Here is a 26,268-nt window from a genome sequence, read left to right as displayed (position 1 = left end):
AACAAATTTTAAAGAGCAGCCATTTCAGCAGATATTCAAGTATCACAATGTTTATTGATAGATACAAGTATATAAAATCAGGGCATGAACATGTCTTGATAAATTAAGTAGACTTAATTTCAATACTATAATAGGGACCAATTCAGTTTCTCACCATTTTATTTCACACCCACAAAGACCACTTCCAAGGGCATTTATCCACCTCTTCAAAATGATCAATTTTGTGCAAGTAAACCATGTTTCTTTTTAAAAAGACTTGTGCACTTGCCCAGGCTCAAAGATATTAAAATCTAGCACATAAAGCCCATTACTAGAGGTAGAAATACAGGCAATATACTATTACGGCAACCACCATCGATTACAGTTAAGGATTCTCTGTAACAACCAAATGGATAATCAAATATTGCAACAACTCAAGTATTACACTGAGCAAAGTGCATTTCTACAGTATTCAGTGTTGCTATTCAGATTTCTAACGAACAGCCTATGGTAACTGGCATCAAAGAAGATCCTTACACAGACTGCTTCTGAACTTATGATGTAATTATTGCATGCTGCTAATACACTGTTATCTAAACATTAAATATACTCTAAAATATTTTTATGGTAGACTATGATTAAGACGTACTACAAAAACCCTTATGCAGAAGCAAGTCCTATTGACCTACTGCTGCTTTAAATATTGTGAAAACATTACAGCGGAATGAGTTTTCGCAGTGGTTAGGTCAAATGCAGTTACATCATAGCAACAGTATGTTTGCACAATTTAAGGCTTTGGCTGGTTTAGTCAGCTTCTTCCTCAGATTCTTCTTCCTCAGCAGTTTCCAGCCAGGTCAGCCACTGGTTTACCTGTAATTAGGCCGTTATAATATTAACAGTCAAGAATGACAAATGGTTTATCACATATTCATGGAGACTGGGCCCTGCACATTATTAAATCACCACATACTAAGAAAAAGTAAATTTAATCTTTTTACCCTTTTAGCTTTATATAAATCAAAATTTTGAATTTGTTGGCAAGGCAGATTCCAATGCCCTCGTTTGCCAACTTTACAGGGTTCAAATACTTCAAATAAATTCCAACTATAAAACTTGCTGTAGCACCAAATTAAAGAGATTACAAAGAGATGGTTTACCTGGAACAAAGCTTTGCCCTTCCCTGGAAACTCTTGAGTAATGTCTTCTTTCCATGCCAGAAAAGCTTCTTCTTCAATGATTTCCATATCATAGAAATGAACAAAGAAGCGCAATAACATGCCTAAAAACAAATCAAGCACAATTATTTTTTTGTTTTTTTTAAAAAAAAAACACCAATAGTGCAGATTGCAGTGCACACATTTGCTAGAATTCTCCCCAAACCCTCACTTAACAAGATGAGGCTCAAGTGCTTTCTCCTGCATGGAGAAACAGAAGATTGAATCCGTACCTTTTGGAAAATTGTTGTTGTAGCAGTGCACTTGGAGCGCATACAGGGCACTCACTTGTAGATCAACATGGTCATGAAGGAACTTCTGCATTACCGGCTTAAAGGAAAGAAGCAGCTGTTTTTCTTGCTCCAACTGCTCTTTAGAAGGAGCAGATGAAGAATCTGGTTCATCATTAGGTGGGTTTACTTCACTAGAAATATACTGCAAGAAACTGAAACAATAGCATACGTTTGACTCAACTGTTTATAGACAACCACTGTCCCTGCAAGAAGGCATGCACTATTGGTTTAAGAGATTTGTGAACCCCAATATTAACCCCACGTTTTATAAAGCACAGCTACTAAAAGCAAGGACATTCATGGTACTCAACAGAATTGCTTTAAGACGTGCATCTTACCTGGTCATCAAAATATTAACAAATCCCTTATCTACATGAAGTTTCGGTGAAATGTTGTCTTTAATCCATTTATAGATCGCTTGAGGGGATGGATCCAACTTTATTTGCTTTAAGAGCTCCTTTTCCAGTTTTAGTAGTGGAAACAAGAAGCTAAGTCCTTTCCCTTCCAAGATCTCCAGCATACGATCCTTATTCTGGTCGATCTCTGTAACAAATAATATATTTTTTTTCAAATTAACATTCAGGCTTGTCACCTAACCCAATGTTTTGGCCATCCCTACTTTTGTTCACAATTTGAAGAGTCAAGTCTTTAATGTGTTATTTCCTAACTTTTTATGTATTAGGCCCAGTTACAGCCTTAGAAAAATAAATGAAACACCAATATTTTGTTCCCTTACCAGGCAGCATCTTCTGCATATTGACTTTGCTCTGTTGGAAGAGTTCTGTTAGCCATTCACGGTCCTGTAGCTTAGCTAACTGCTGAAGGCAAAGCAAGAAGAGGGGGAAATGGGTGCCACTTTCCAATGGTTGAGCTAGTTCTGAGATGCTCACTAGTTCGGAGATTATGGCACGGGCTGCAAACTGTGCTAGATAGGATTTTACCAGAGGGATGTCTACCTCCAGTTTAGGACACTGGTCCAATACATTTAGGAATGCCTGAAAGAAAAAAAAAAGGATAAATTTGTTTGTAGTCATTATATTTTTATTACATGTCCACACATTAGGACAGCCAAACAATGTAAAACAAAGAACAAGTCTAAAGATCTCCAATATTCAAGTGGGCAATTGGAGCCTGTTGTTATCTCTTCAAGGTGCCACATGCTTCTACCCCCGAGTTCCTTCCTTCCTATTAGTTTCCAAGCCATTCAAAGCAGGGGTGGGGACCTTTATTCACATTGGGAGCCAAATGCCATTTTGCCCAAAGAAAAAAAAGTGGGCAGGGCTACGGATGTGATTTTTGTATAGCTACAGAAAACGCAGGTTTCTGCACACCTCAATCGAGCCAATCTAGAACTATTATCGTAAATTAAGGACACAATTCATCCAAGTATAGAATAGGGCCAGTGAGAGGTGCATCCTGGGAAGATGGTGTTTCTGGAGAAGAGCCCCAAAGCCAGGCAGAGGCCTACAGGGCTGCACTTTCCCCTGGGACCTGAGGTTAAAGTGTCGTTCCTGATTTAAAGTGTTCTCCCAATCTTTTTACATCACTTTGCTCTTGGAACTGGAAGGACTTTTGTTTATGGCTCTGCCCATTATGCAGTCCACAACAGAATACCCTTGAGAGCACAGAGCAGCAGATCTGGGCTGGAAGTACTCAAGGAGATGGGCTGTCCATCCCACTATGAAGTGGGAGGTGGTATAATCTGCATCAGCCTGCCCAGTAGTGAGCAGTGCACAGAACAACCAATCCATGGATCCCCCTTCACTGAAATAAGAGGTCCCACTCCAGTTTTAAGACACGTATCACCTATATGAATGGGGGAAAGCTGCTTAATCAAATGATTAAAAAACAGTGTCACAATATATATAACGAGGCAACAAAAAAAAGAGCACAAAATTATTACAAAGACAGTACCTGCATGAAGTTGTCACTAGTGGCTATCCCTTCCTGCTTAAGTAAATTGATCAGAGCACTTGCTTTTTCTTTATCTTCATCTGATCGATCCAATGATTGAAGTATTACTTTGCTTAGCATCTCAGGGATAAAGTGTTTTGGCGCCCTCATTTCTCTCACACCATTGACCGCATCGTTGGCATTTCCATTGTTCAGGTATTCAGTTACAACAGTTTCCTGAAAGAGAAAAATGCTTGATCTTAATGATAGCATTATTTATTATACTTGTTACCCAAAGGTCTCAAAGCGATTTATAACACAGTTAAAAACACAAATAAACCTGCTAGACCATAAAACGGAACAAAAAGCCCACTCCTGTAACAGCCATAGGAAGCTGGAAGCTGCCTGCACAAGAATACTTAGTGAAACTTACTGTCATTTTGAGCAACTCCTCCTTAGAAGGTGGTGGCTTTTTAGTTGTCTTTGCAGGTTTCTCCTGGATAAGTGGTGGATTTGTCTTGAGACCAAGCTGAGGTGGCTTGAAAAGTAAAAAGCCCTCATTAGAAAATTAAACAAGTGACAAAGTGTTTATTTACTCAAAAACAATTTAAGTTGCTGGATTCAAACTCTGAATTATTTGGCCATGCAACTCTCAAAACGTACATGGACCCACTAGGAGGGTGTTGTGCCCAAACTTCCTGGAGTATCCACAACAAAGGACCAAAATTCCACAATGAAAGCCACCACTTTTCCATTAGGCCTAATCACACACATTTTCTATTCAAAAAAATAATTTAAAAGTCACCTTTGGTGGGCAGGGTGCACCCAAGGTGGTGCAAAACAGTATGAAAACATTCCAACACAGAAGCGTAACTATTATCTAAGGGGTTGGCCAGCTGCAAACAACAAACTAAACTAGCTTCCCATGGTAGAGGGGGGGGGGGAAGCAGCTCAAGTTTTTAGAACATGCTTGGAAATTTACAGCATGGAAACCATGCACACCTCTGTGGCAAAGCGAGTTCCATCATCTAGGGTCTCCAAGTTTGCTTCAACATACTCCCAAACAAGCAAGCATGGGGAGAAAAGGGCCCTGCTGTAAAAGCTTTTGGTCTTCTGAACATTTAAATATAAGGAAAGACTTGCTGAAGACATAAGCTGCAACTCTCTTATGGAGAGTCTTATTCAGGATACTGTGTTTTCAATCCCCACAGCCACATTAAAGGTAGTGGGCTGCCAGGTTACTATTAAAATTTCTATACCTTCATCTGAGAATCACAGGGTGGGTTATATTAAACAGCACACACAATAGTTAAGAAAAGCGATACTCCCCCTGCCATAGCTTAAAAGGCCATAGATTGTTTGTCAAATGCCTGCATGAACAGGAATGTTTTTGCTTGGTGCCTAAAGATATGTAACGAAGGCGCCATGCAAGCCTTCCTGGAGACAGCATTCCACATGCTCCAGGCCAGTGGTCATAATTCTCTAACTTTCCACCCAGCCACAACATTAGCCACAGCTGTCATCCATGGGTAACTTTACCTGTCCCAAAGGTGGTGTCTGAGTACGTGGTGGCTGTGCACTGGGAGGAATCATAGTTATCTGGGGCTGAAGCTTTGGCACTTGGTTTTTGTTTATTAGGAAAGATTGAGCAGGCCTCAGGCTAATCTGTGGAGAGAGAGAAGAGGTTAAGAATTCTGTACCAAGAGTTCTACTAGTGTAGCGAGAGTTGCACATTATCCACAAGCATTTAATAAGCCTCAGCAACAGCATGACTAAGTAGGGAACTAGTTTTGAGGGAGATGCCATTTTACCATGGCCCTTAATCCCCCCAACCATTATCTGAAACTTTCAGTGTACTTCAACTGCTCTTTCTTTATGAACATATTGCCCTCATATCTCATAATCTTGTTCATAGGACACTGGAGACTCCCGGGGGAGGGGAGAAGGAAGAAGAGGAAAAGGGGCAGGCGGAAAGAGAGAAAAGAGAAAAAAGTTAAGAGGCAGAAGGTAGGGAGGGAGTTCCAGCATTGGTCCTCATAATAACGCGTCTTTTTATAATCATCGGGCATTTCATTTAGGACCAAGTCTGTTCAGACTTAAGTGTATACCTCATCTGCATTAAGCTGTCCTTTCTTAGAAAACCGTGGCGGCATATCCTTGGACGACCCTTGTTGTTGGGATAGAAGTCCCTGATTCTGATTATGGTATAGTTGGCTTTGCCCCTGTTTTCAAGGAGAGTGAAAGGGAGATGAAGACCACCACATCCCAGTACTTGCTCTTATTATATAGTGTTAAGTGTCTAAAGTACTTCACGTGCATTCTTTACAACAATACTGTTAAGGTCAGTATTATCTTCGCTATCAAGAGATAATAACAATTCATTTCAAAGCAAGGAAGTAATGTATGTTAAGCTACTTTGGAGATCATTTTGATAGAGTGAGTATGTGTGATGCAATGGCTTGTTCAAGCATGGCAGAGGTGAAACACGACCTGGAAACTTTTTGGTTCACAGCTCAATCTTTACAACCACTAATGCTCATTCATAAGATACAATAGTTACTTCAGACAAATGACGGCAGAATTTTAGTTTTATCAATTGTGGAACAGAAAGCCTTGGAACCTACTACTTGAGTAGGAAAGAATTAATTGTTAAGAGCCTTCTGTGAAGCTTATTTAACATTAAGCAACGTATTAAATTATTTATCCTTCTTATAGGAATTTGCAAGAATCAGATGCGTAGTATTGCTTTCACTAACATCACTTACTGGATTTTTCAAAAAGGATTTGCCTAGTTCTCCAAACTGGGATTGAGCAGGGGCCATGAGGTGTCCCCCATGGCCATTGAAAAGTTGATTTGACCGATGTCGCCCCATGGTGGGTGAAAATCTATCTTGAATAACTCCTGGACCAGTACCAATTCCGCTACCTGTTTAATAAAAACAAACAATCAGACTACAGTATCTTAACATAGCTACATAAAGTGCATTGAAAAGATATTATTACTTCCTAAAGTTGAAGGAATTACCAGGCATTTGTCCAAACATATCAGCAAGCCCTCCAAGTGGATCCCTGTCAAGTTTCATCCTGGGTGGCATGAACGGTCCCTCCAGAAAGAAGTCACTTCTCATCCCTTGAGACATAGGAGGAGGAATAAAAACTCCCAGATCCTTAAAAACAAAATGTTAAATTATGTAATTAAGTTAAAACAGGAGATCCCAAGTCTATGATAAGTAGATACCCACTGGGATAGATCCAGATACAAGCACATGTAATAAAGGCTCATCGAAGCAAACTTCCCTGCCTCTCCTCACTGCGGCCGGTAACCCACCGCCCCAAAGGTCAAATAACCCCAGCTGAATGGGGTGACACTGCACAGCTGATTCCTAGCAGCTGAGTGGGGACAACTAGACCGTGAGCTCTGCCCATGGAATCAGTTTTCATCTGATTTTCAGGTAACACCCCCCACCGTCCCGTTCCCAATACCACAGCTCATCCTATTCAGCAGGGTTCCTCAACCAGACAGCAGCATGTCTGTTGAGCCACATACCTAAGTACAGCACTTGCCTAGATAAATACGTACTTTCACTGCATCTTGACGGATTTGATTGATAGTCTTTGGTCCATTGTCAAGAAAAGCTTTGCGAGGAACCCAACGGTGTTCTCTCAACTCCACAGTATCCTTAAATAATAAAGAAACAGAATATTAAGTTCAAGGACATATGCCAAAAATACATAACCTGCCAAAATAAACAATTTTATGCTCTTACCTGCAGCAGGAAACGAATCCTTGCCGGCAATTCCTTACTCATCATCAAGGAGCGCATACGGGCAAAGTACTGATCCATTAAGGACTGTTGAGAGAAATTTGCAATGTGCATTCAAGTGAAGGGCTTACAACACACATCATCAGAAGCAAGCCTCTTTAAAATTGATACAGAGATTAGAACCAGAACTTTCTACGTACAAGTCTAAATAAGACCAGAGGAAATGTCTTGGTTCTGGCCTTCAATTTTTCCTAGTTAACAGTCCTGCTGTAAAGCAGTTATTTACTACTGAACGTTTTACAGTGCAAGTTCATCAATGTCTACTCCAGACTGACATAGAAATACTTCTGTATAAAATAGTAAGCTGCCGTAAATACAGCACACAAAACCATTATACTGTTTCCTAAGAGCAAAAACATAAAAACTACAAGACAGCAACAAACCTATGCAATTTAGGCAATGCTTACCTTGGCTTTTGCATGGTCTAGTCTAGGTCCTACTGTCCTCATTATCTGACAGAGGCACTCCAAATCCTCTCCCATATCCTTGAGTTGGACTCTCTTCTTCTTTTCCAAAAGCTGAATTTTTTAAAGCAAAAAAAATAAAATTGGACCTACTAACTCGTTTTTTGTTACCATTTCAGTACAGTTCACATAAAATCTCACTAAACTAAATATCAATGTAATACGCTGCCAGTTATTCTTCCACATATAATTATAATTTTCTGCCCAAATGAAGAAAAAGCACCACTTACTGTTTTGATGCACTTATGAAGGATAGATTCATGAATAAGATCAAGCTTGCCAAGTTCTCCAATGAATTTGATGTTTCCCAGCATCTTGATCTTAGCAATGGCTCTCTGTTCCTCCTCCTCGGGGAGGAGGGGGGCATCATGCTTATCATAGACTTTAAAAAAGAGAGATAAGAGATGTTGTTCTGTTTGTATAACATATAAAGCAAAACAGGAATTACATTAAAATTATTTTGAAGTCTTACTATCAACATTTCTGGTGCGGTTTTCAAATTCATCCTGAAGTTTAGAAATTAAGAGGCGTCTGAATGTCTAGAAATAAAAAGGCAATAATTTAACACCTTGTAGTTATACAAAACTAATTCTCACATTGGCATTAGTCTGACAGACGTTTGTACTCACTGTGCTTTGCTTCTGTCCTGGATGACACTCTGCTGATGGGCCATCAAAGTTGGGTGCATCTTCTGCCAGTCGCAGACATAGTTGAGCATATAGCGAGCTATATTTTGGCTCTTCAAGGGCTTTGTCTACGATCTAGAGAAAAAGGCTTTCCCGAATTATTTGGAAGAACCAGAGTATAAATAACTCTTCAGCAGCAGATCCTATGTTGCTTCATTTGTGCATGATATGCCAAGTGCACAGCTGCAGGTTCAACACCACCCTTTCCCTACCCCCTTCCAATGTTAGCAATCAGTGCAATGCAAGCATATTGGCTATTCACTAAATTCCGAGACACAAGGCTTACTTTGATGTAACTGTAGCACACACACATAGACACCCTAACTCTGGGATCCCACAATGAGTAAGAGAAGCAAAGAGCTGGCTTTTATTTGACTGGTTGCCAGACTGCCTTAGCAGTGCCCCATACTAGGCAAATTATTTTGTTGTTTCTCAACTGGCGAGGACAGTTGTGGGATACCAGATAACCATACTCTTGCCTCCCCCTCCATCCAATGTTGTCATAGAACTGGATGCAGAGGTTGGGATATTGCTGTGGAGCTACACTCATTGCTCCAATACAGTGCAAGAATTGTTCCTCAAGATGTAAGATAATGCAATGATAAAAACCTGAAAATTTTTGTTCCCAAGAACTAAAATTGTTTACAATAGTATTTCATCTCAAATAGTTATAAAAGGGTTATAACCATTTTCTGTTTATGCAAGTCAAATTACAAACTAATCTGGTTTACTTAAGTCTCTTCTATGAGTGTTCACAAGGATCATTGTATCAGCTCATGAAAATGCAACACTACTTGCTAAGTGAAGAAAGGTTGCAAGCACAGATAAACACAGTGGTTGCTCAGACAACCACTGACCAGATCCAAAGTTGCTGTTTGTAGAAATTTAATTTGGGGTGTAGTTCCTCTTTAGAACAACTTTATTTCACAACAGAAGCATAATTGGATTGGATGAAAAGGACTGTGATGTTTTGAGTCCTCCTGCTATCCCCTTTAATGGACATTAGATAAGGGACTCTATCCAATCTGGATCAAGCGAGGAACAGTGCTAAAGCTGTTCCAGATGTGTAACTTTCAAGCTTGTTTCCCCCCACGTTACACCTGCATTATACAGTAGAACAATTACTTTTTTTAATCATAACTTTTCTAATAAGTGTATATTCACTTACCAGCAGTATGATCCCCTTTAGGATGAGCTTAGACTCTACACCCACATTGAGGAGCTCAAGGCATAGCTTGTCAAACTTTTCAGGAGTAAGCTTATTTAATATGCTGAAAGGAAACAAAACAAGGAAACTGTATAAGCATCTCTGCAGAATCCCTTTTTTTATAGCTTTGTCTATTATAAAGGTAAAGGGACCCCTGACCATTAGGTCCAGTCGTGACCGACTCTGGGGTTGCAGCGCTCATCTCGCTTTATTGGCCAAGGGAGCCGGCGTACAGCTTCCGGGTCATGTGGCCAGCATGACTAAGCCGTTTTTGGCGAACCAGAGCAGCGCACGGAAACGGCGTTTACCTTCCCGCTGAAGCGGTACCTATTTATCTACTTGCACTTTGACATGCTTTCAAACTGCTAGGTTGGCAGGAGCTGGGACCGAACAACGGGAGCTCACCCTGTCGCGGGGATTTGAACCACCGACCTTTTGATCGGCAAGTCCTAGGCTCTGTGGTTTAACCCACGGCGCCACCCGCGTCCCTTCTGTCTATTATAGGTGGCTTTAAAAAATGTTTAGGAATCCATAGCCAGTACTAGCTTTTCCTAACAGTTTGTGCTCCAATGCAATTTTTGCAGGAAAAGTTGCAAACATATTGTGTATTCTATCTATTTTGTACTGAGCTCGCATAAATAAAGCTTCCATCATCAACTCGCTGAGGCGGTGTGGTGGCACCAAATATAGAGCTACTCAAAAACTAAGTAGATTACAGTTCAACTTCTGTGAAGGAACATGAGTATTGCTGGTTTAATACCCCACGGTAGGACAGGCTGAGGACAGCGAAGGATATAAGAAAACGAAGTTACAAAGATACTGAAGCAAGGGAGTATAGCAGATAACAAAACCAAAACTATAGTAAGGACAGATGAATATAGCTTGAAACAAGCAAGTGACGACTTGGGCAAACCTTCACAACATTTAAAGCCAGGAAATATGCTAAGGGCAGGAGGAAAAGAATTAGATCAAAAGATAGGGGCTGGAATTCAATGCCACACGCTCACAATCCCCCTCTCCCTCCTGTGCACTGTTCTAGAGTTTGTTCCAACCCATGTCTCAATTTTCGGAGCCCAGGGGGCATGCAGACAAATGAGAAAAGCCCATTGCAAAAGCACAAGTATTTGCAAAAGGCCTTCACTGACGGGCCTGGTTAGGTGAATCCCACCATGGGTAGTCAGAAGTAGGTGATGGCAGTTCTCTGAATGGTCCTACTATTGCAGCAGTCAAAAAAGCCTAAGATAGGAGGCACATCCCTTGCTTTGTGTGTCTGACAGGTGGGGTACCTGTCAAAACTCTAGGCTAGCTTTAAGTTTTTTAGATGGGTCTCGGCGCAGGTACAGAATCCATGTAATATGACTGCACAAATGTCATGCAGAAGAAGCAATAATCTAAATAAACCATGGGTTGCAGAGACATGAAACTACTAAATGCAAGTGCCAAGGAGAATGTGGGACTGGGGCAAAACTGGAAGATTAAGTCTGGCACAGTATGGGCAACCTCAAAGTGTGCAGCTTTCAAAACTGTGGGCTAGGATGCCTGAAGGCACAACAATTTTAGATCTAGGGCCTTACCCACCAACCTGACCCTAAACCAGCAGCAGCTCAGTAAAAGCTTTCTGGTGTTGCTTTCTGCCTGAAACTGAGTGTCAAGATTATTATCAAGCATCCTAGGAGGTCACTCAAGATCGGCTGCATTCACCTTGGTGGGTCATAACTTGGGCATGCCTGATCCAAGTGTCCAACAGGGAATACTGCCAGTAATTGCTGCAGGCTTGTGATCTAACCAAATATGGTTTAAAACAAACAGCCAAAAAAAAGCAGCACATCGGGAAGTGCATTTCACATATTGATTTGTAGCTATCAGCCGATTCTTGGCCATAGGCTTCTACTCACAGTTCCTTTTTCTCAGAACTTACCCTCTTACTTTCCTGAAGATTGCATCGTGTCTTTCTTTGTCATTTGCGGAGTCGTCATCTCGTCTAGTGCTTCGTGAAGGAATCCATTTCTGAGCGTTTTGCCCTGGGGTTTTCCCCAGGAACTCGCTTTATTTTGTAAACAAAAGAATCAAAGGTTAGAACTCATATGTTCCCGTGTTAATTCAGGACACTTAAGTTCAACTTAAAACTACAATCCACCAAGACCAGCTTTCAAGACTGGATGACATTTCTACCACTCCCTTTTCCTTTTTTTTAACTCCACATTCTTCAGCAGCATGGATCTCACAAGTAACATATCAACAGATGTGGAACGGAAATATCATTTGAAGAATTCCTGGTTTAAGTTTTTCTGGTGATTGCTACACTGATTAGTTTTCTTTCCAATTTACCACTCAACCAGACTGAGAAATTAACAGCTTTGCAAACTAAACCTTATGTTTCAACTTTTCTTCAATATCCCCAAATGTAGTTTCTCATTCATTTCATGAAGCCACAGCGAAGGTAGTATTCAAAATAGTAAGCTGACATACCTGTTGCCGGCAGTCTTGGGATAGTGCTGAGGTGCACCCCTACCTCCTCCTCCGCCCGAAGAAGCACTATTAGAAACAAAGTCCCCAACGTTTGACAGTTAGTTATGTGTTGTTTTGCAACAAAAGCAACTTGTATTAGATTAGTATTTCAGAATCCAACCAACCCAAGGAGTTTTCCAGCAGTGGAACTAGTGTAGGGGAAGAAACATCTTGCTCAGTGGCTTGGGCACAGTACTATTTTCTTGTGCCCCTTTGTATGGTTTTCTGACAGTTATATCCATGTGAGTTGTGGGCTACAGGTCTTGCCTATCTTGATTACACTATTAACAGGGGAGGAAACGAGTAACCCTGTTGACAAACAAGCTGGCTGCTATTCCCCATGCCCTACAGACTCCCTTGTATAAGACCCTGAACGGTTCAGTTGAACTAGTGTAATACCACTACTTGCCATGTACATTTGACTGCACTGTTTGCTTCCAACTGCAGATCAAGGTTGTTAAATAACAGAAGGCATTAACAATTAAGCTGCTTTGCTTTTCCATCTACTTCACCATAAAATCTAGTTTTACATACCTGAAACGAGAAGCACCCCCTTCTGCAATCGCACTCTCCACTTTGGCGGCTTGACAATGAAGAATCTTCAAAAGAATAATAAATTGACAGGATAGGGAAAAACAAAACCTAGGAGACAATCAAAGTTTACATTGTAAGTTTCTGATTACCAAAGTCTCACTAGCAAAACAAAAACGATTAAGAGTTAAAGCCCAAAGCTGCAATCCTAACTCCACTTACCTGGGAGTAAGTCACATTGAATTCAACAGGGCTTACTTCTGAACAGACATGTCTAAGACTGCAGTATAAACCAATATACTGTATTGTCAATAACTTAGATCTCTCATCTACTCTGATTAATTTCCTAGAATGTTACTGCCTGCCCACCTATATTTTGCGCACAACATTAATTCAAAACAAAGTCTGCATTATAAATCTCTTCAAAATCCAGGAATCTCGATAAGTGACACACAAGAAAAACTACATATTGTATTTTAATTTTTAATACCCTGTACTGTAGCCTTATGAGAACCAAGCATCAAGTCTGTCTACAGAGGATATGTTTAATATGAACGGTTTAAACTTAAGAGAGGAGAAACTAAGAGACAACAGGTCATAAAACCTCCCCCCCCCACAGAGAATGGAAACCATTGTAGACACTCTCAAACGGAGCTCCTTTGCTACGACACCTAGCATCAGGCTCTCCGCCCTGCATAGCCCCATCTGGCTTCCAGGAGGCTTACTCCCGAGTAAAGCCGAGATCGGAGCCTTCATTCATGTAGCGCCACATCAGCGCCACACGTGTCTCCCGTCCTCCCAAGGCGGCGGCCTAGCCTTAAAACCGCGTGCGAGGGAGGCGAGACCAGACGGCATGGCTACTGCCAAACAAAAGGCTGCGGAAGCGGCCCACCCACCCGATCCCCCAACAGGCACGAGCCCGCCCCAACCCCCGTCCTCCCCAACCCACCCCCGGCCCTTCCCTCCCCGCGGGCCGCAGGGCACCGCCCGTTTGCAGGCTCGGCGCCCATCCGGAGACTAGGCCCGCTCTTTGTTCTCGGCGGCCAGACATAACCCGACCGGCGGCCAGCCGCCGCGCTGACTGAGCCCAAAGGGCGGGGGACGGGACTTTTCCCGGGCAGCAGGAGATGGAGACACGTATTAAGATAAGGGGGCCGCCGGGTGGGGCTGGCGGCGGCGTTTCTCCCAGTCCCACAGAACGGGGGGGGGGGTGTCCTCCGAAAATGAACCACCAGAGGTACTACTCTCCCTCTTGCCCTTCTGCATCGCATGAATAGGTTAGGAAGAGACACCGCAGCACATCGGCGTCGCACCTTCATCGCGCGACGCCGGCTGCTCTCAGACAAAGGCAAGGCCTTCCCAGACGCCGGCTGAGGGGACCGGGATCCCGGCGGCGGCCGCCATTTTGCGCCTCAGAGCGAACGTGCAGCAGCGAGGACAAGATGGCGGCCGTTTTAGGCAGCGGCCATTTTGCGTGTCGGCAGCCTGGTCCCGGCAGCGTTCCTCGTTTCCCCACCCGCAATACCGGCGCCGGAGCGCTCCTAGGTACCAGCAGAGAGGGCTCCGCCGCCGCCCGCCCGCAACCCATCACCTTAACCGACAACAGAGATCCCCTCACCTTCCCTAGAGTCTCGTCAGCGTCCCCAGGACCGGCGGCGGCGAGGGCTGGGGAGAGGCGAGAGAAGGGAGGGGGAGAGGGAGCCGGGGATCGGGGCTGGGGTAGGGAGGGGGGGAGAGCGTAAATGGCAGGACGGGCCTCCGAGTCACCACAGCAGCCACCGAGCGCTTCCCTCCGTCACCTCCATAGAGATCGGACCAACTCACCACCGCTTCTAGCGCGTACTGAGACAGCCCCACTAACTTTATTACACAGCGCGCAGCCAAACCCTCCTTAGCATGCCGGCTACCAATCGCCGAGGGAGACTCTGCTAAGGCGGCCAATCAGAAGGAGAGAAAGGGGCGGGCACAGAGCTGAGGAGGCGGACGAGGTACGGTTGGTTGACGCGAAGCAGCGCCGCAGTGCAGCACCACATTCACAAAGACGGGCACAGTCTCGAGTTAGCGTAGAAAACAACCTCGGGTGGCAGGTTGCGCAAATGGCGCACCGGGTCAATTGGGGCAGCCTGGATGCCTTTCTTCCCCTTCCCCATCACCGCGTTTCCTCCAGTAACAGAAACTGGGAGGGAGAGGCAGTTATGCCCGTTTCTGGCAAGCAGCCCGGCTGTTTTCTCATTGTATCCCACCCAGCCTCCCCGCCTGTATCCTGCGTCCAGTGCTACGGAGATTTCCCTGGATGTGGTTTTCTGGCAAAACCGCCCCATGGCTTTGTTCTGATGCCTAAGAACTGCATGATTAAGGCACTACATTAGGAAGTAGCAGTGATTGGTCATGTGCATGACCCGTGTCTGAAAATTACCGTGGTCCGATGCTAATTCACAAGGATAGGTGAACATGGTGTGGGGGCATTTTCAGAACAATGTGAGTGTACCAGCGTTGAAGATCTGAAAGCTATCCTTGCTCTGTTTAGTACATCCTTCTGTGCCCAGTATCTGTAGTCATCGAAACTTATTTCATAGGGTTGAGCTGATGAACAGCATTCTAGAAAAAGTGCTCAAGGCTCCAGCTTTTGGCTCTTACTGCAAGTGCACTTAATAATGTATGAACTTAGAAAAAAAATTTAATTTCAGCAAGGCTGTGCATCTATATTGGGCTCACTATCAAGGTGTTGAAAATGCCACAGGGTGTAGTACTGCCTGCTACCTATCTCATCTCCCACAAAATGGAAGCATTTTGAAAGGGAAAAAAAGAATAAATCCCAACTTCGTATGCTATGTTTTAAAGGCAACATTTTGATTTTTAAAAATAAATAAATGTTGAATTGTACTATATGAACATAGGTACAGTGGTACCTTGGGTTACATGCGCTTCAGGTTACAGACTCCGCTAACCCAGAAATAGTGCTTCAGGTTAAGAACTTTGCTTCAGGATAGGAACAGAAGTCGGGCTGCGGCGGCTGCGGCAGTGGGAGGCCCCATTAGCTAAAGTGGTGCTTCAGGTTAAGAACAGTTTCAGGTTAAGAGCAGACCTCTGGAACGAATTAAGTACTTAACCCGAGGTACTACTGTATTCCTGACAGAAAATTGCAATATCTTATCCTTTATAAAGTGACAATACATATTCAGTATAGATTAAAATTATTGGTGACGTTCTCCTAACCATAGTTACACAATGATCCAAAACTTGTGCAATATTAGATGAATTCACTGCTCATGTGACTCAAGAAGACATGAATCTAAATGTCTAACACATACCGGTAAATTGCAGTTGCGAAACAGATTTCCATTTTGTAACACAGTGCAGAGTGTCTTGTAGAAAACTTGTTCAGGTTCTAGAGTGTAAGGATGTTAAATACACTAGAATGTCCATGCAAAGAGTAGAAATAAGATATTCCTCTAGGGTTTTGTATAACTCAGTAGCTAAAGATACGTCTATGATATCTCAAAAGCTGTTCGTTTAAGGGAGCATTGATGGTCTAGGATGGCTGGTGGCTCCTAGCTATTGCTTGCACCCTACTTGCTGGTATGGTCCCGCTTGCCAGCTTCCCATAAGCATCTGGTTGGTCACTGCATTGTTGGAGTAGATGGGTCTTTTGGCCTGATCTAGAAGGGCTTCTATTATGCTTTTATGTTAACTAGAGAGAAATGTAGTCATCAAAGAAATAGAAATATGATATTTTGCAGTTGGCCAGCAAGAAGCTGAGGGCACCCTGTTTGCTTCTGGGGATTTTGCTTTAAATGTTAGCATTGGTTGTCTGATGGACTATGTGTTCTCCTATGTTCTGTTTGTAAACATCATAAGTCAGGACTCTTCCCGTCACAAGAAAAGTATCTTTTAAGAAGTTCTCTCTCAAAATTTACCACCATTTGGAGTAGTGTGGTATACTATACAAAATATTTGTTGTTCACTTGCCTTGCCACCTCTTTCTTCTTTACTCCTTTAGGGGAAAGAGGTAATGTACTCCCACAGGATTCATGTAAATGTCACGAGCACACTATCAAGCAACATGAAGGGTACATTACTTGCCCCTTGCTCCTTGGAATATGGTTTGCTGCATATGTTTAGATATCATTCTATTAGCTCCTGGATAAGTAGAAATAAAGCACTTTTCATATGACTCAGCAATGGTGGGTGAACACCTACACCATCAAAATCTCTATACAACCTCCATTTGATATGCTTCCCTTACCTACTTTTACCTACTTTACACACTCTGCTTTAAACAGTCCAGAAGTAGCCTAGATACAGAAATATAAGGTAAAGAGGAGGTTGAGAGGAGATATGATAGCCACCTTGAAAAACTAAAGAGCTGTCACAGGGAAGATGGAGCAAGCTTGTTTCTCCTGCTCCAGAGGCTGGTACCAATGGATTCAAGTTACAAGAAAGGAGATTCCAACTAAACATCAGGAAGAACTTTATGAGAGTAAGAGCTGTTTGACAGTGGAATAGACACCAGTGAGAGGTGGTGGCCTCCCCTTTCTCGAAGGATTTTAAACAGAGGCTGGATGGCCATCTGTCATGTATTATCTAGTTGAGATTCCTGCATTTCAAGGAGTTGGACTAGATAACCCTTGGGGTACCTTCCAACTCTACAATTCTATGAGTCTATGAGATTTTCAAAATTTTAATGGCTGGAACAGACTTTAAGATAGTTTTCAGATGATATTGTTGGCCTAAAGCTATATAAGCACTGATGTGTGTGTGTGTGTTTAACTTGAATGCCACCCTTCATCTGAAGATCACAGAGTGGTTCACAACAGAAAAATACAAAAGGAGCACACAACATACATAACGAAACAAAAACAAACCAATAATCCCCCCCTGCCCTAACACATTTAAAAGGCCATAGAAAGTTAATCAGCCAAAGGCTTGGTTATAAAGAAATGTTTTCACCTGGTGCCTAAAGACATGTAATGAAGGCGCCAGGCGAGCCTCCCTAGGGAAAGCATTCCACAAACGGGGAGCCACTACAGAAAAGGCCTGTTCTTGTGTTGCCACCCTCCAGACCTCTCGTGGAGGAGGCATACAAAGAAGGGCCTCACGGCATTGATGCCCTGTTAAATTGTGCAATAAATATTTCCATGTGATGGATCAGCTTCTCCCAAAGAGAAAAGTTCCGCTACATAAACATAAAATAAGGCACCTCCTAGTATAGTTCCTGCTATAGCCAGCATTGCTTCAACTACTGATCCAGGGAGGGAAGTCACTATCCTCCCAATTTAAGTGCCCCTGTCAGTTGATTCTTTGGGGAGGAACTTCATCTGCCTGTCCTGTGCCCTACTACTTCTCTGCTGACACAGAGAGGGTTGAAAACTCTGAAACTGGCAATCAGTTTGCCAATTTCGCTTTGCCTTTACATGGAAGACGCCTCCTTGTAAAGGCAGAGTGGCAAGCCGTGCTTCACCCTGCCCCCAAAGTGATGTTATCTGCTCAGCTTGAGACATATATTTTAAAGCAAACTGACATTTTTCTTCACCTTCATTGCTGCAGTGTAGGCCTTCAAGGAAATTTTGCCTTGAAGCTATAGCACAGGCACCCCCAAACTCGGCCCTCCAGATGTTTTGGGACTACAACTCCCATCATCCGTAGCTAACAGGACCAGTGGTCAGGCATGATGGGAATTGTAGTCCCAAAACATCTGGAGGGCTGAGTTTGGGGATGCCTGCTATAGCAGGACTCACTGCAGCATATCCATGGGGCTACGTTCTAGAACTGCAATGGTTGAGAGCTGTCCAGGTAATGGAAATGTGTGGGGTTACATACTATATAACCAAACATTCTTAAGTCCCAGAACAGGTGAAATAGTAATACTGTTCCTAGCATCTTAGATTTGGGTTGGGGAAGGTAGGGCAATCACACTACAGCTGTGACAAAAGTTCAACTACAGAGGTACCTCGGGTTAAGTACTTAATTCGTTCTGGAGGTCCGTTCTTAACCTGAAACTGTTCTTAAACTGAAGCACCACTTTAACTAATGGGGCCTCCTGCTGCTGCCGCGCCACCAGAGCACGATTTCTGTTCTCATCCTGGAGCAAAGTTCTTAACCCGAGGTACTATTTCTGGGTTAGCGGAGTTTGTAACCTGAAGCGTATGTAACCTGAAGTGTATGTAACCTGAGGTACCACTGTATTGCTACAAGCAAGCACTCAGAATAGTAAGCACCTGGGCAGAGGGGAAATAGAAATGCAGTAAGAATAGGTAAGTAGTACCCATATTGGAGAAAAGAGCTAGTGTGGAAACACCCTTAGTACAATAACCAGACCAAGAGCAAGATCGTCCACATATTACAATGAAGGCTCTAATACTAAACACATTTACTAGGAAGTAAACCTGAGCACAATGAGACTTGACACTATTAACAAGCTTAGGCTTGCACAGCAGATCACATAATATTCTAAAGACTGACTCATGCCATCTATGGCTGGAAAAAACACGATGCTGTATGCCAGGAGATCTTCCGTTTCTATCATAGTTCCTAAAATGTGGCTGACGTGACAGACTGGATCCCACCCACCCCTTAAAGTCAAAGTGAATTACTTTCTAAAAGCCAGCATCTAATTCCAAATACATGACACACTGCTGAAGAATGGAAAATAGGACTCTGGCAAAACCATAAAACCTTAGCAATATCATAGAAATCCTATACAGTATGCATGAGAAACTGTATATGGAAGAGTTGGCAGGATTCAGGTGAACTTGATTATTAAAGTCTGCACCACCAATGTGCACCATGAAAGCAGACATCCCATCAATGTGGTCCTTCACTGACGCAAGAGTAGGACGCTAAGGGAAGAGCTATGTAGGCCTTAGTAAAGATTTCAGAAAAGTTTTAAGTTTTATTAGGCATGTTGAACCTGTAAATATTCGGATGTTGGTTACTCTAACCCCTGTCAGCCACAGCATAGCCGGTAGTCAGGGATTTGTAGTTCAATAACATCTGGAGGACCACAAGTTCCTCATCTCTGATGGAGCACATGGGAAAGGGTACCTGTGTGGAATAAAACTAAAAAGAAAAGGCCCCAGTGCTCACAATGAAACACTCTGTATTGTAGCTCAATATTGTTGCATGCCACCTCAGTCTCCCAAGTGGTGTGAAATTCCAAGGGTTCCAGGCGCTTATTGAGAGTTTATGTTTCCTTTTGGGAATGAGGAACAGTGGAGATGGTGGTGTCTTTCTGCACCCAACTTCTAACTCATAATGCTTTTCCTGGCCTCTCTACTTGAGCTTTATCTGTTGAGGGAGGGGCCTGCACCCATTTGCCATCTCACACCGAACCTACTTTGGAGCAAAACACTCTTACTAGGAGCTTGAAAACCTTGTGAGTTGATTAGATTTTAAGGAAGTCAAGAACTAGCTTGAAGAAATAGAGCAATTTAATAATAATAAAAATTCTCTCCACATCTATAAAACACTTCTTGAACAATTCAACACAGATGTGGAGAGAAAGGGGGGGATGGACCAAGAAGTGTTTTATTCCAAAACAAACTAAACTACTATAAAGAGTATTGCATCAGTGAGCACCAGAACCTGATCTCTTTTATGTTTTGTTCATTTGAGTTACTGTACTTGTTTCCTGATTTTTTTTGGCCGACATATGTGGTATACCACCAACAGACAGATGTGGCTTGAGCATGCTAAACAGCTGGAGATAAGTCAATAAGACAAAAAGACAAAAAAAGTCATTAACAATAGTTATGAATATAATGACAATGTTGAATGACGTGCAGCAAGTACAGACAACTCTATGGATCAAATCTGAACTCCTGTCCCACAAATTGCTAGTACTGTACAGAGTACATCCCCTCATACTATAAATGTGAAGGAAAATAAACTTGCATGAATGATAACAGGAATGGGGGGTATAGTGTGGCAGACAAATTATATTGTCCTGGGTATTACTACAGTGGTACCTCAGGTTACATACGCTTCAGGTTACATACGCTTCAGGTTACAGACTCCGCTAACCCAAAAATATTACCTCGGGTTAAGTACTTTGCTTCAGGATGAGAACACAAATTGTGCTCCGGTGGCGCGGCAGCAGCAGGAGGCCCCATTAGCTAAAGTGGTGCTTCAGGTTAAGTACGGACCTCCGGAACGAATTAAGTACTTAACCTGAGGTACCACTGTATCAGATTTCTGTGAATAGGACTCACAATACCTTGCCAAAATATTGGAATTGCCTGAGGAGTATTAATAGCCTAGGATATTTGACAGATGTGTCTCCACTGGAGCCAGTTGTTACACAATGGGTGCCATTTCTTCATTCATTTTTTATATACAGGACCACTCTGGATTGTTCAAACTAGGAACAAAACTTAATCAGACAAGGTGGTAGGGGGCATATCTTCGCCCTCTACGGAAGATGCAGCCTAGGCCTGTGAGTGAAGAGAAATAATTGAAACTACAGCTTGAGTTTGGAGAAAGAGGCAAGCTTTTGGGGAGCTGCCTCTTTCCAAGAAACTGAGGTGGTGGTGCAGTTGATTTGGTTAAGCTGTACCTCCACCCCTGCTCTAGCTGCCTGTTTGTAAAGAAAGTCAAACACTACAAAATGCCAGAAACCTTCCGCAACCTCCTTCCAGTGGAAGCTGAACCCGGGTAAGCATTGCACCTCTGAAATGTCTCACTGCGCAGATGTGTGGAGAATGCAACAACATTGATTTTTGGCTGTTATTCTTACGTAGTTTATTTATAGAATTTGTGTCATTGATTAATTGATTGTAAGCTTTCTTGATCACGTTATTTTATGTGAAGACCAGGGTAATGTTTTCCTACATAAAATATGAAGAAGAACAATGTGGGGCGGATAGCAGTGTGCTCTCAAAAGGCAAGGGTTTTTGCCCTGCCCCTTCCTTCAAAGGAGTGTATCAAAAGATCTAGTTGCTGATCAGAGACATAAAGGTTTCTATAGAAACTGATGAAGCTGAGGAATTCCACAAAATATCCCACAAGACAAAACAAAAGTGTGTGTGTGTGTGGGGAGGATAGAGCAGGAAAAGGGGGCGGGTCAGAGTCTCCTAGACACAGGGCATTAAGAATGCTTTTACCGGGCTGACATTTAGTGGGATGTGGGTTCTGGTCTTTCTCTCTACTACAGCAGACTTTAGTTTTTAGGCAATATAGTGACAATAAAAATAGCATCCAATGTGTTTGTCGGCTTGGGAAGTACAATCTCCCCACAAACCTAATCCTCCTAGTGACACTTACTCCTAAATAAATGCATAGCGAGCAGAAATGACTGCAGCAACCTACTAGTCACCTATCTGCAAGATGCAAAACATAGCAGATTATTTATGCATATAATCAAGCAAGCCAGTTACTTAACATTCCCAAGTACTTGCACAGTGAGAAGCTGCCTGAATGACTCAGCAGGATATTTTAAACCATCAAGATTTCCCCCACCTTCCATAATGTTTATCATTACTTTTAAAGACTAAACGAGCAAATATTTCCTTTTGAAATCCAAAGTTCTCAATGTTTCTACTAACTTTCTGTCACCTGCTGTACCCCTCCCGACACCTATAAAAAATAGGACAGCTAAGCTAGCATTAACTCCTTGTTTACCATGACCCAGAGCCCCACATGCAACTACTGTATTCACAGGCAGCTACAGTAGGACTGACAACTTTTTTTCTGGCTTTGCTTTGGTGCTTTTAACAATGGTCCACCAGGCAGAAATCCACTAGGTGAAATTTTAATTAACAATGAGTTGGTATGCTGGGAAAAGTTTCTCCTGCTGATTTCTTCCTGTTCAATATAGTTTGTTAAGGGTGTTGGGAATTATAGCTCTATGAGGGGCAAACTACAGTTGCCAGGATTTTTCGGGGGAAACCATGAAAGGCATACTGTACACATGTTTTAAATGTATGGTGTGCATGCAAAAGCAAGGCCAAAGAAAAATAATTGGCAGTCTGAAATGTTGATTGCTTATTTGCATCCTAACAATCAGTACTGTTATTGACATTAAAATACGTTGTCTCAGGAGAGTTTATGTTTAAGTGGATATTCAACAGGGCTCTCTTGGTATCTTTTAGTGAGGCTGATTTCCGGAGCCTGTGAAGTAATTACAGTGGTACCTCAGGTTACATACGCTTCAGGTTACACATGCTTCAGGTTACAGACTCCGCTAACCCAGAAATAGTGCTTCAGGTTAAGAACTTTGCTTCAGGATGAGAACAGAAATCGTGCAGCGGCAGCAGGAGGCCCCATTAGCTAAAGTGGTGCTTCAGGTTAAGAACAGTTTCAGGTTAAGTACGGACCTCCGGAACGAATTAAGTACTTAACCTGAGGTACCACTGTATAAAAATCCTTCAAACATGTTCAGAGTGCGATTTCTTTGCCACTGACTCAGTCATCTGCCACATAACTGGGAGCACAGTTGTACATTGGGTTACAGACGCTTCAGGTTACAAACTCCGCTAACCCAGAAATAGTACCTCGGGTTAAGAACTTTGCTTCAGGATGAGAACAGAAATCGTGCAGCAGCAGCGCGGCAGCAGCGGGAGGCCCCATTAGCTAAAGTGGTACCTCAGGTTAAGAACAGTTTCAGGTTAAGAACGGACCTCCAGAACGAATTAAGTTCTTAACCCGAAGTACCACTGTATAAGTATGGTCTTTCAGGCAAGACAGCCTGACTTGCAAGCAGACTTCAAGCCCTGGCAACTTTTCATTTACAGTGGTACCTCGCAAGACGAATGCCTTGCAAGACGGAAAACTTGCAAGAAGAAAGAGTTTTCCGTTTTTCGAGGTGCTTCGCCAGACGAATTTCCCTATGGGCTTGCTTCGCAAGATGAAAGCCCATAGGGAAATCTCCGGGGACAGCGGGGAAGCGCAGTGCGTCTTCCCCACTGTCCCCGGACCTCTTCCGAAGGCTGGCGGTGGGGCGGAGAGACCTCCTCCCCCCGCCAGCCTTCGGAAGGCTCCTCCGAAGGCTGTTCTGAAGGCTGGCGGTGGGGCGGAGAGACCTCCTCCCCCCGCCAGCCTTCGGAAGGCTGTTCTGAAGGCTGGCGGTGGGGTGGAGAGACCTCCTCCCTGCCCCAGCCTTCGGAAGCCTGTTCTGAAGGCTGGCGGTGGACCCACTCCTCACTGCCAACATTCCTCCCCACTGCCAACATTCAGAATGCTGTTCTGAATGTTGGCGGTGGGGAGGAAAACCCTCCTCCCACCGCAAGCCCCGGGAACAGAGGAGAAGCGCTGCGCGCCTTCTCCTCTGTTCCCGGACCTGTTCTGAAGGCTTGCGGTGGGGAGAAAAGCCCTTCTCCGCACCGTCAGCCCGGCAAGCGGTTTCCATAGGAACGCATTAATTGATTTTCAATGCATTCCTATGGGAAACCGTGCTTCGCAAGACAAAAAACTCGCAAGAAGAAAAAACTCGCGGAACGAATTAATTTCGTCTTGCGAGGTGCCGCTGTAGATGTTAAGCACTGACTCTCTGTGAAATCAATAAGGTCTGGTCAATTAGTATAAATGGTTTCTAAATGGACGCTTGTGAGGTTGGCTAATAAATCGGATCTAAGCACTTCGAAAGGACTAGTTTGTGCAGTGATCCTACATTGTCCACAAAAGTATCTGGTTGACCACATGTTCCCCCTTTTGGAGCAATAATTTCAAAAGCATTTATGTATTTTGGGGACAAAGGAAGGTGCCCAAGGCAGGGTGTCCCAAACTTGGGTCTCCAGCTGTTTTTGGATTACAATTCCCATCACACCTGACCACTGGTCCTGCTAGTTAGGGATGACGGGACTTGTAGTCCAAAAACAGCTGGAGTGGGAAACCCAAGTTTGGGAAACCCTGGCCCAAGGAGATAGTGAACAGAGTCCTTCTCCTTGCATTACGTAGGTGATAGGGAATCTGTTGCAGCCAATCCATTTCTGAAGGGATAACGTGTCCTCTGATACAGAATCATGGAATTGTAGAGTTGGATGCTGTAAGGCTTCTGATGTTACCCAAGTGGAGTGGAGCGCAGGTGTACTGCAGCAGTTCCCAAGCAACTGGTGAAGAGGAGCTCTAATGCTTATAGTTTCTGATGGCTCTGGTACATTTCAGAACCTGTCACAAAATGTTGTTACAGATGGCAATGTTACTGCACACCTCTGCTCCCAACCACTTTGCAGGATGATTCAGTTGATAAAGCTATGACAGGGTGAAAGAACTCACCCCAGAGTGGCTTGGTTGTCTGTTTGGGCCCAGAGAACATTCTCTGGAGTTGGACTAGCAGGCTACCAATCATGACTTGGGGAATCGTTAGAGCAGAAGACATGTAAGATCAACAAGATCACCTGGGGAAATTTTACTTGTAGCACCACACCCTACAGGATTACAGGGTGGTTACCTGAGAACAAACAGTTGGTTAGAGAGTGGTGCTGATAACGCCACGGTTGCAGATTGGATCCCCTTATGGGGCAGTTGCATATTCCTGCATTTGCAGGGGGTTGGACTAAATGATCCTCAGGGTCCATTCCAACGCTACAAGTCTATGATTCTATTATTTTCTGCCATTGGCCCTGTGGAGTGCCCTTCCCTTTGTCATACTCAAGACATCGTATACTAGTTGCTTCAGACGTCTTGTGAAGACATGTTTTCTTTGTGCAAGCTTTCCCTGACTCATAAGATTGGACCCAGTTATTACTGAATTCCTGTTTTAACCTTCTACTGGGCTGGATTCAGCTAACCCAGAGCGCGAACAAAAGCCAGTGCAAGGACTCCTGCTAGCACAATGGAGCTCCCCCCCCCCTCCTGCCTCCAAATCCACTGTGGGGGTTGGGGTTGGGAGAACCCCTAGAACAGCACACAGTGGGAGGAGAGGGAAGATTGTTTCATCTGGCAAACAGAAATCCTTGCTCTGACAGAACGACCATATTAGCTGAATTCCACCCTCTGTTTTCATAATGCAGTTTTACTGTTTTTATTATAGTGCTTCTTTGTTTTTTATGTCATTTTTGTAAATTGCTTAGGGATTAAAAAAATATTTTAAGTGGTTTAGAAACTTTTGAATAAATAAATAATCTCTCTCTCACACACTGTAATGTTTTCAATATTCAACTTCCACCCCTACCCCCAATAAAGCATTTTACTTATATCTCCCCCAACATTTTTACCCCTAAATTGCAGCAGAGGGCAATCCTGATTTGGGGTGTAGTGAATAGGGAAGGAATATTTAACAATTTTCTCTCACACCATTGTCCCAATGAAAATTGTCCCCCCTCCAACCACTGGGGCTAAAGAAAGTGGAACTACCGGTACTCAGTTGGCTACTGAGCAGTCTGGAAGCAGAGTTGTTACTTCTCTTCCAGCTTAAAGCAGAAAAGCAATGGTTAGTACTGCTAAGTCATCCACTCCTGGAAACACTCAAACCTAAAATCTCTTGGCTGAGAGCTCACATGAGGATCTAATCTATTCCCTGATATAAATAGTCCCGTGTATAATAAACAGATCTAAACAGAGAACACTCTCTTCCTTTGGGGCTTTGCTTATAACATTTATTGAATTAGTCTGACTTGCTGATTGATTTCATTAAAGTAATCAAATACAGCATGTCTCCAACAACAAATGCACAGAAATTCTGTGGACCTGATTAGTTAAAACTAAGATTGCTTCTAGATGGGTGTTGATTGTG

General features: G+C 43.2%; 1 protein-coding gene and 1 non-coding gene across 2 annotated transcripts; both read right to left on the bottom strand.

Annotated features, from left to right (window-relative positions):
- Positions 1 to 34: 34 nt before the first annotated feature.
- Positions 35 to 15,052, bottom strand: EIF4G2 (eukaryotic translation initiation factor 4 gamma 2). The gene is made up of 23 exons (XM_053367648.1): positions 15,016 to 15,052; positions 14,218 to 14,396; positions 12,603 to 12,667; positions 12,030 to 12,095; positions 11,479 to 11,604; positions 9,522 to 9,624; positions 8,297 to 8,428; positions 8,140 to 8,206; positions 7,898 to 8,049; positions 7,611 to 7,721; positions 7,147 to 7,230; positions 6,960 to 7,058; positions 6,405 to 6,546; positions 6,145 to 6,305; positions 5,488 to 5,601; positions 4,919 to 5,044; positions 3,813 to 3,917; positions 3,401 to 3,616; positions 2,223 to 2,481; positions 1,825 to 2,029; positions 1,427 to 1,638; positions 1,137 to 1,258; positions 35 to 849 (listed from the first exon to the last, which is right to left on the bottom strand). Exons 1-23 carry the CDS (start codon positions 15,050 to 15,052, stop codon positions 784 to 786), a joined length of 2,949 nt encoding a protein of 982 aa, XP_053223623.1. The 3' UTR covers positions 35 to 783.
- Positions 5,264 to 5,448, bottom strand: LOC128403099 (small nucleolar RNA SNORD97). Its single transcript, XR_008327866.1, has one exon. It is a non-coding gene; the product is annotated as a small nucleolar RNA SNORD97 (small nucleolar RNA).
- Positions 15,053 to 26,268: the final 11,216 nt, after the last annotated feature.

This window comes from Podarcis raffonei, chromosome 1 (genome assembly GCF_027172205.1).
Source record: "Podarcis raffonei isolate rPodRaf1 chromosome 1, rPodRaf1.pri, whole genome shotgun sequence".
NCBI classification, from domain to species: Eukaryota; Metazoa; Chordata; class Lepidosauria; order Squamata; family Lacertidae; genus Podarcis; species Podarcis raffonei.
Note: the sequence above shows the minus strand (reverse complement) of the source record. Positions and strands in the feature narration are given on the sequence as shown.

Bases quoted from the DNA above. Each gene is read 5' to 3' on its own strand.
- EIF4G2 (XM_053367648.1), bottom strand. From the start codon at position 15,052: ATGTTCACCTATCCTTGTGAATTAGCATCGGACCACG. The intron at 8,207-8,296 runs GTGAGTACAAAC...TTTTATTTCTAG, and splicing joins CAGGACAGAAGCAAAGCACA to ACATTCAGACGCCTCTTAAT. The intron at 850-1,136 runs GTAAACCATCTC...GCCTAATTACAG, and splicing joins AGGGCAAAGCTTTGTTCCAG to GTAAACCAGTGGCTGACCTG.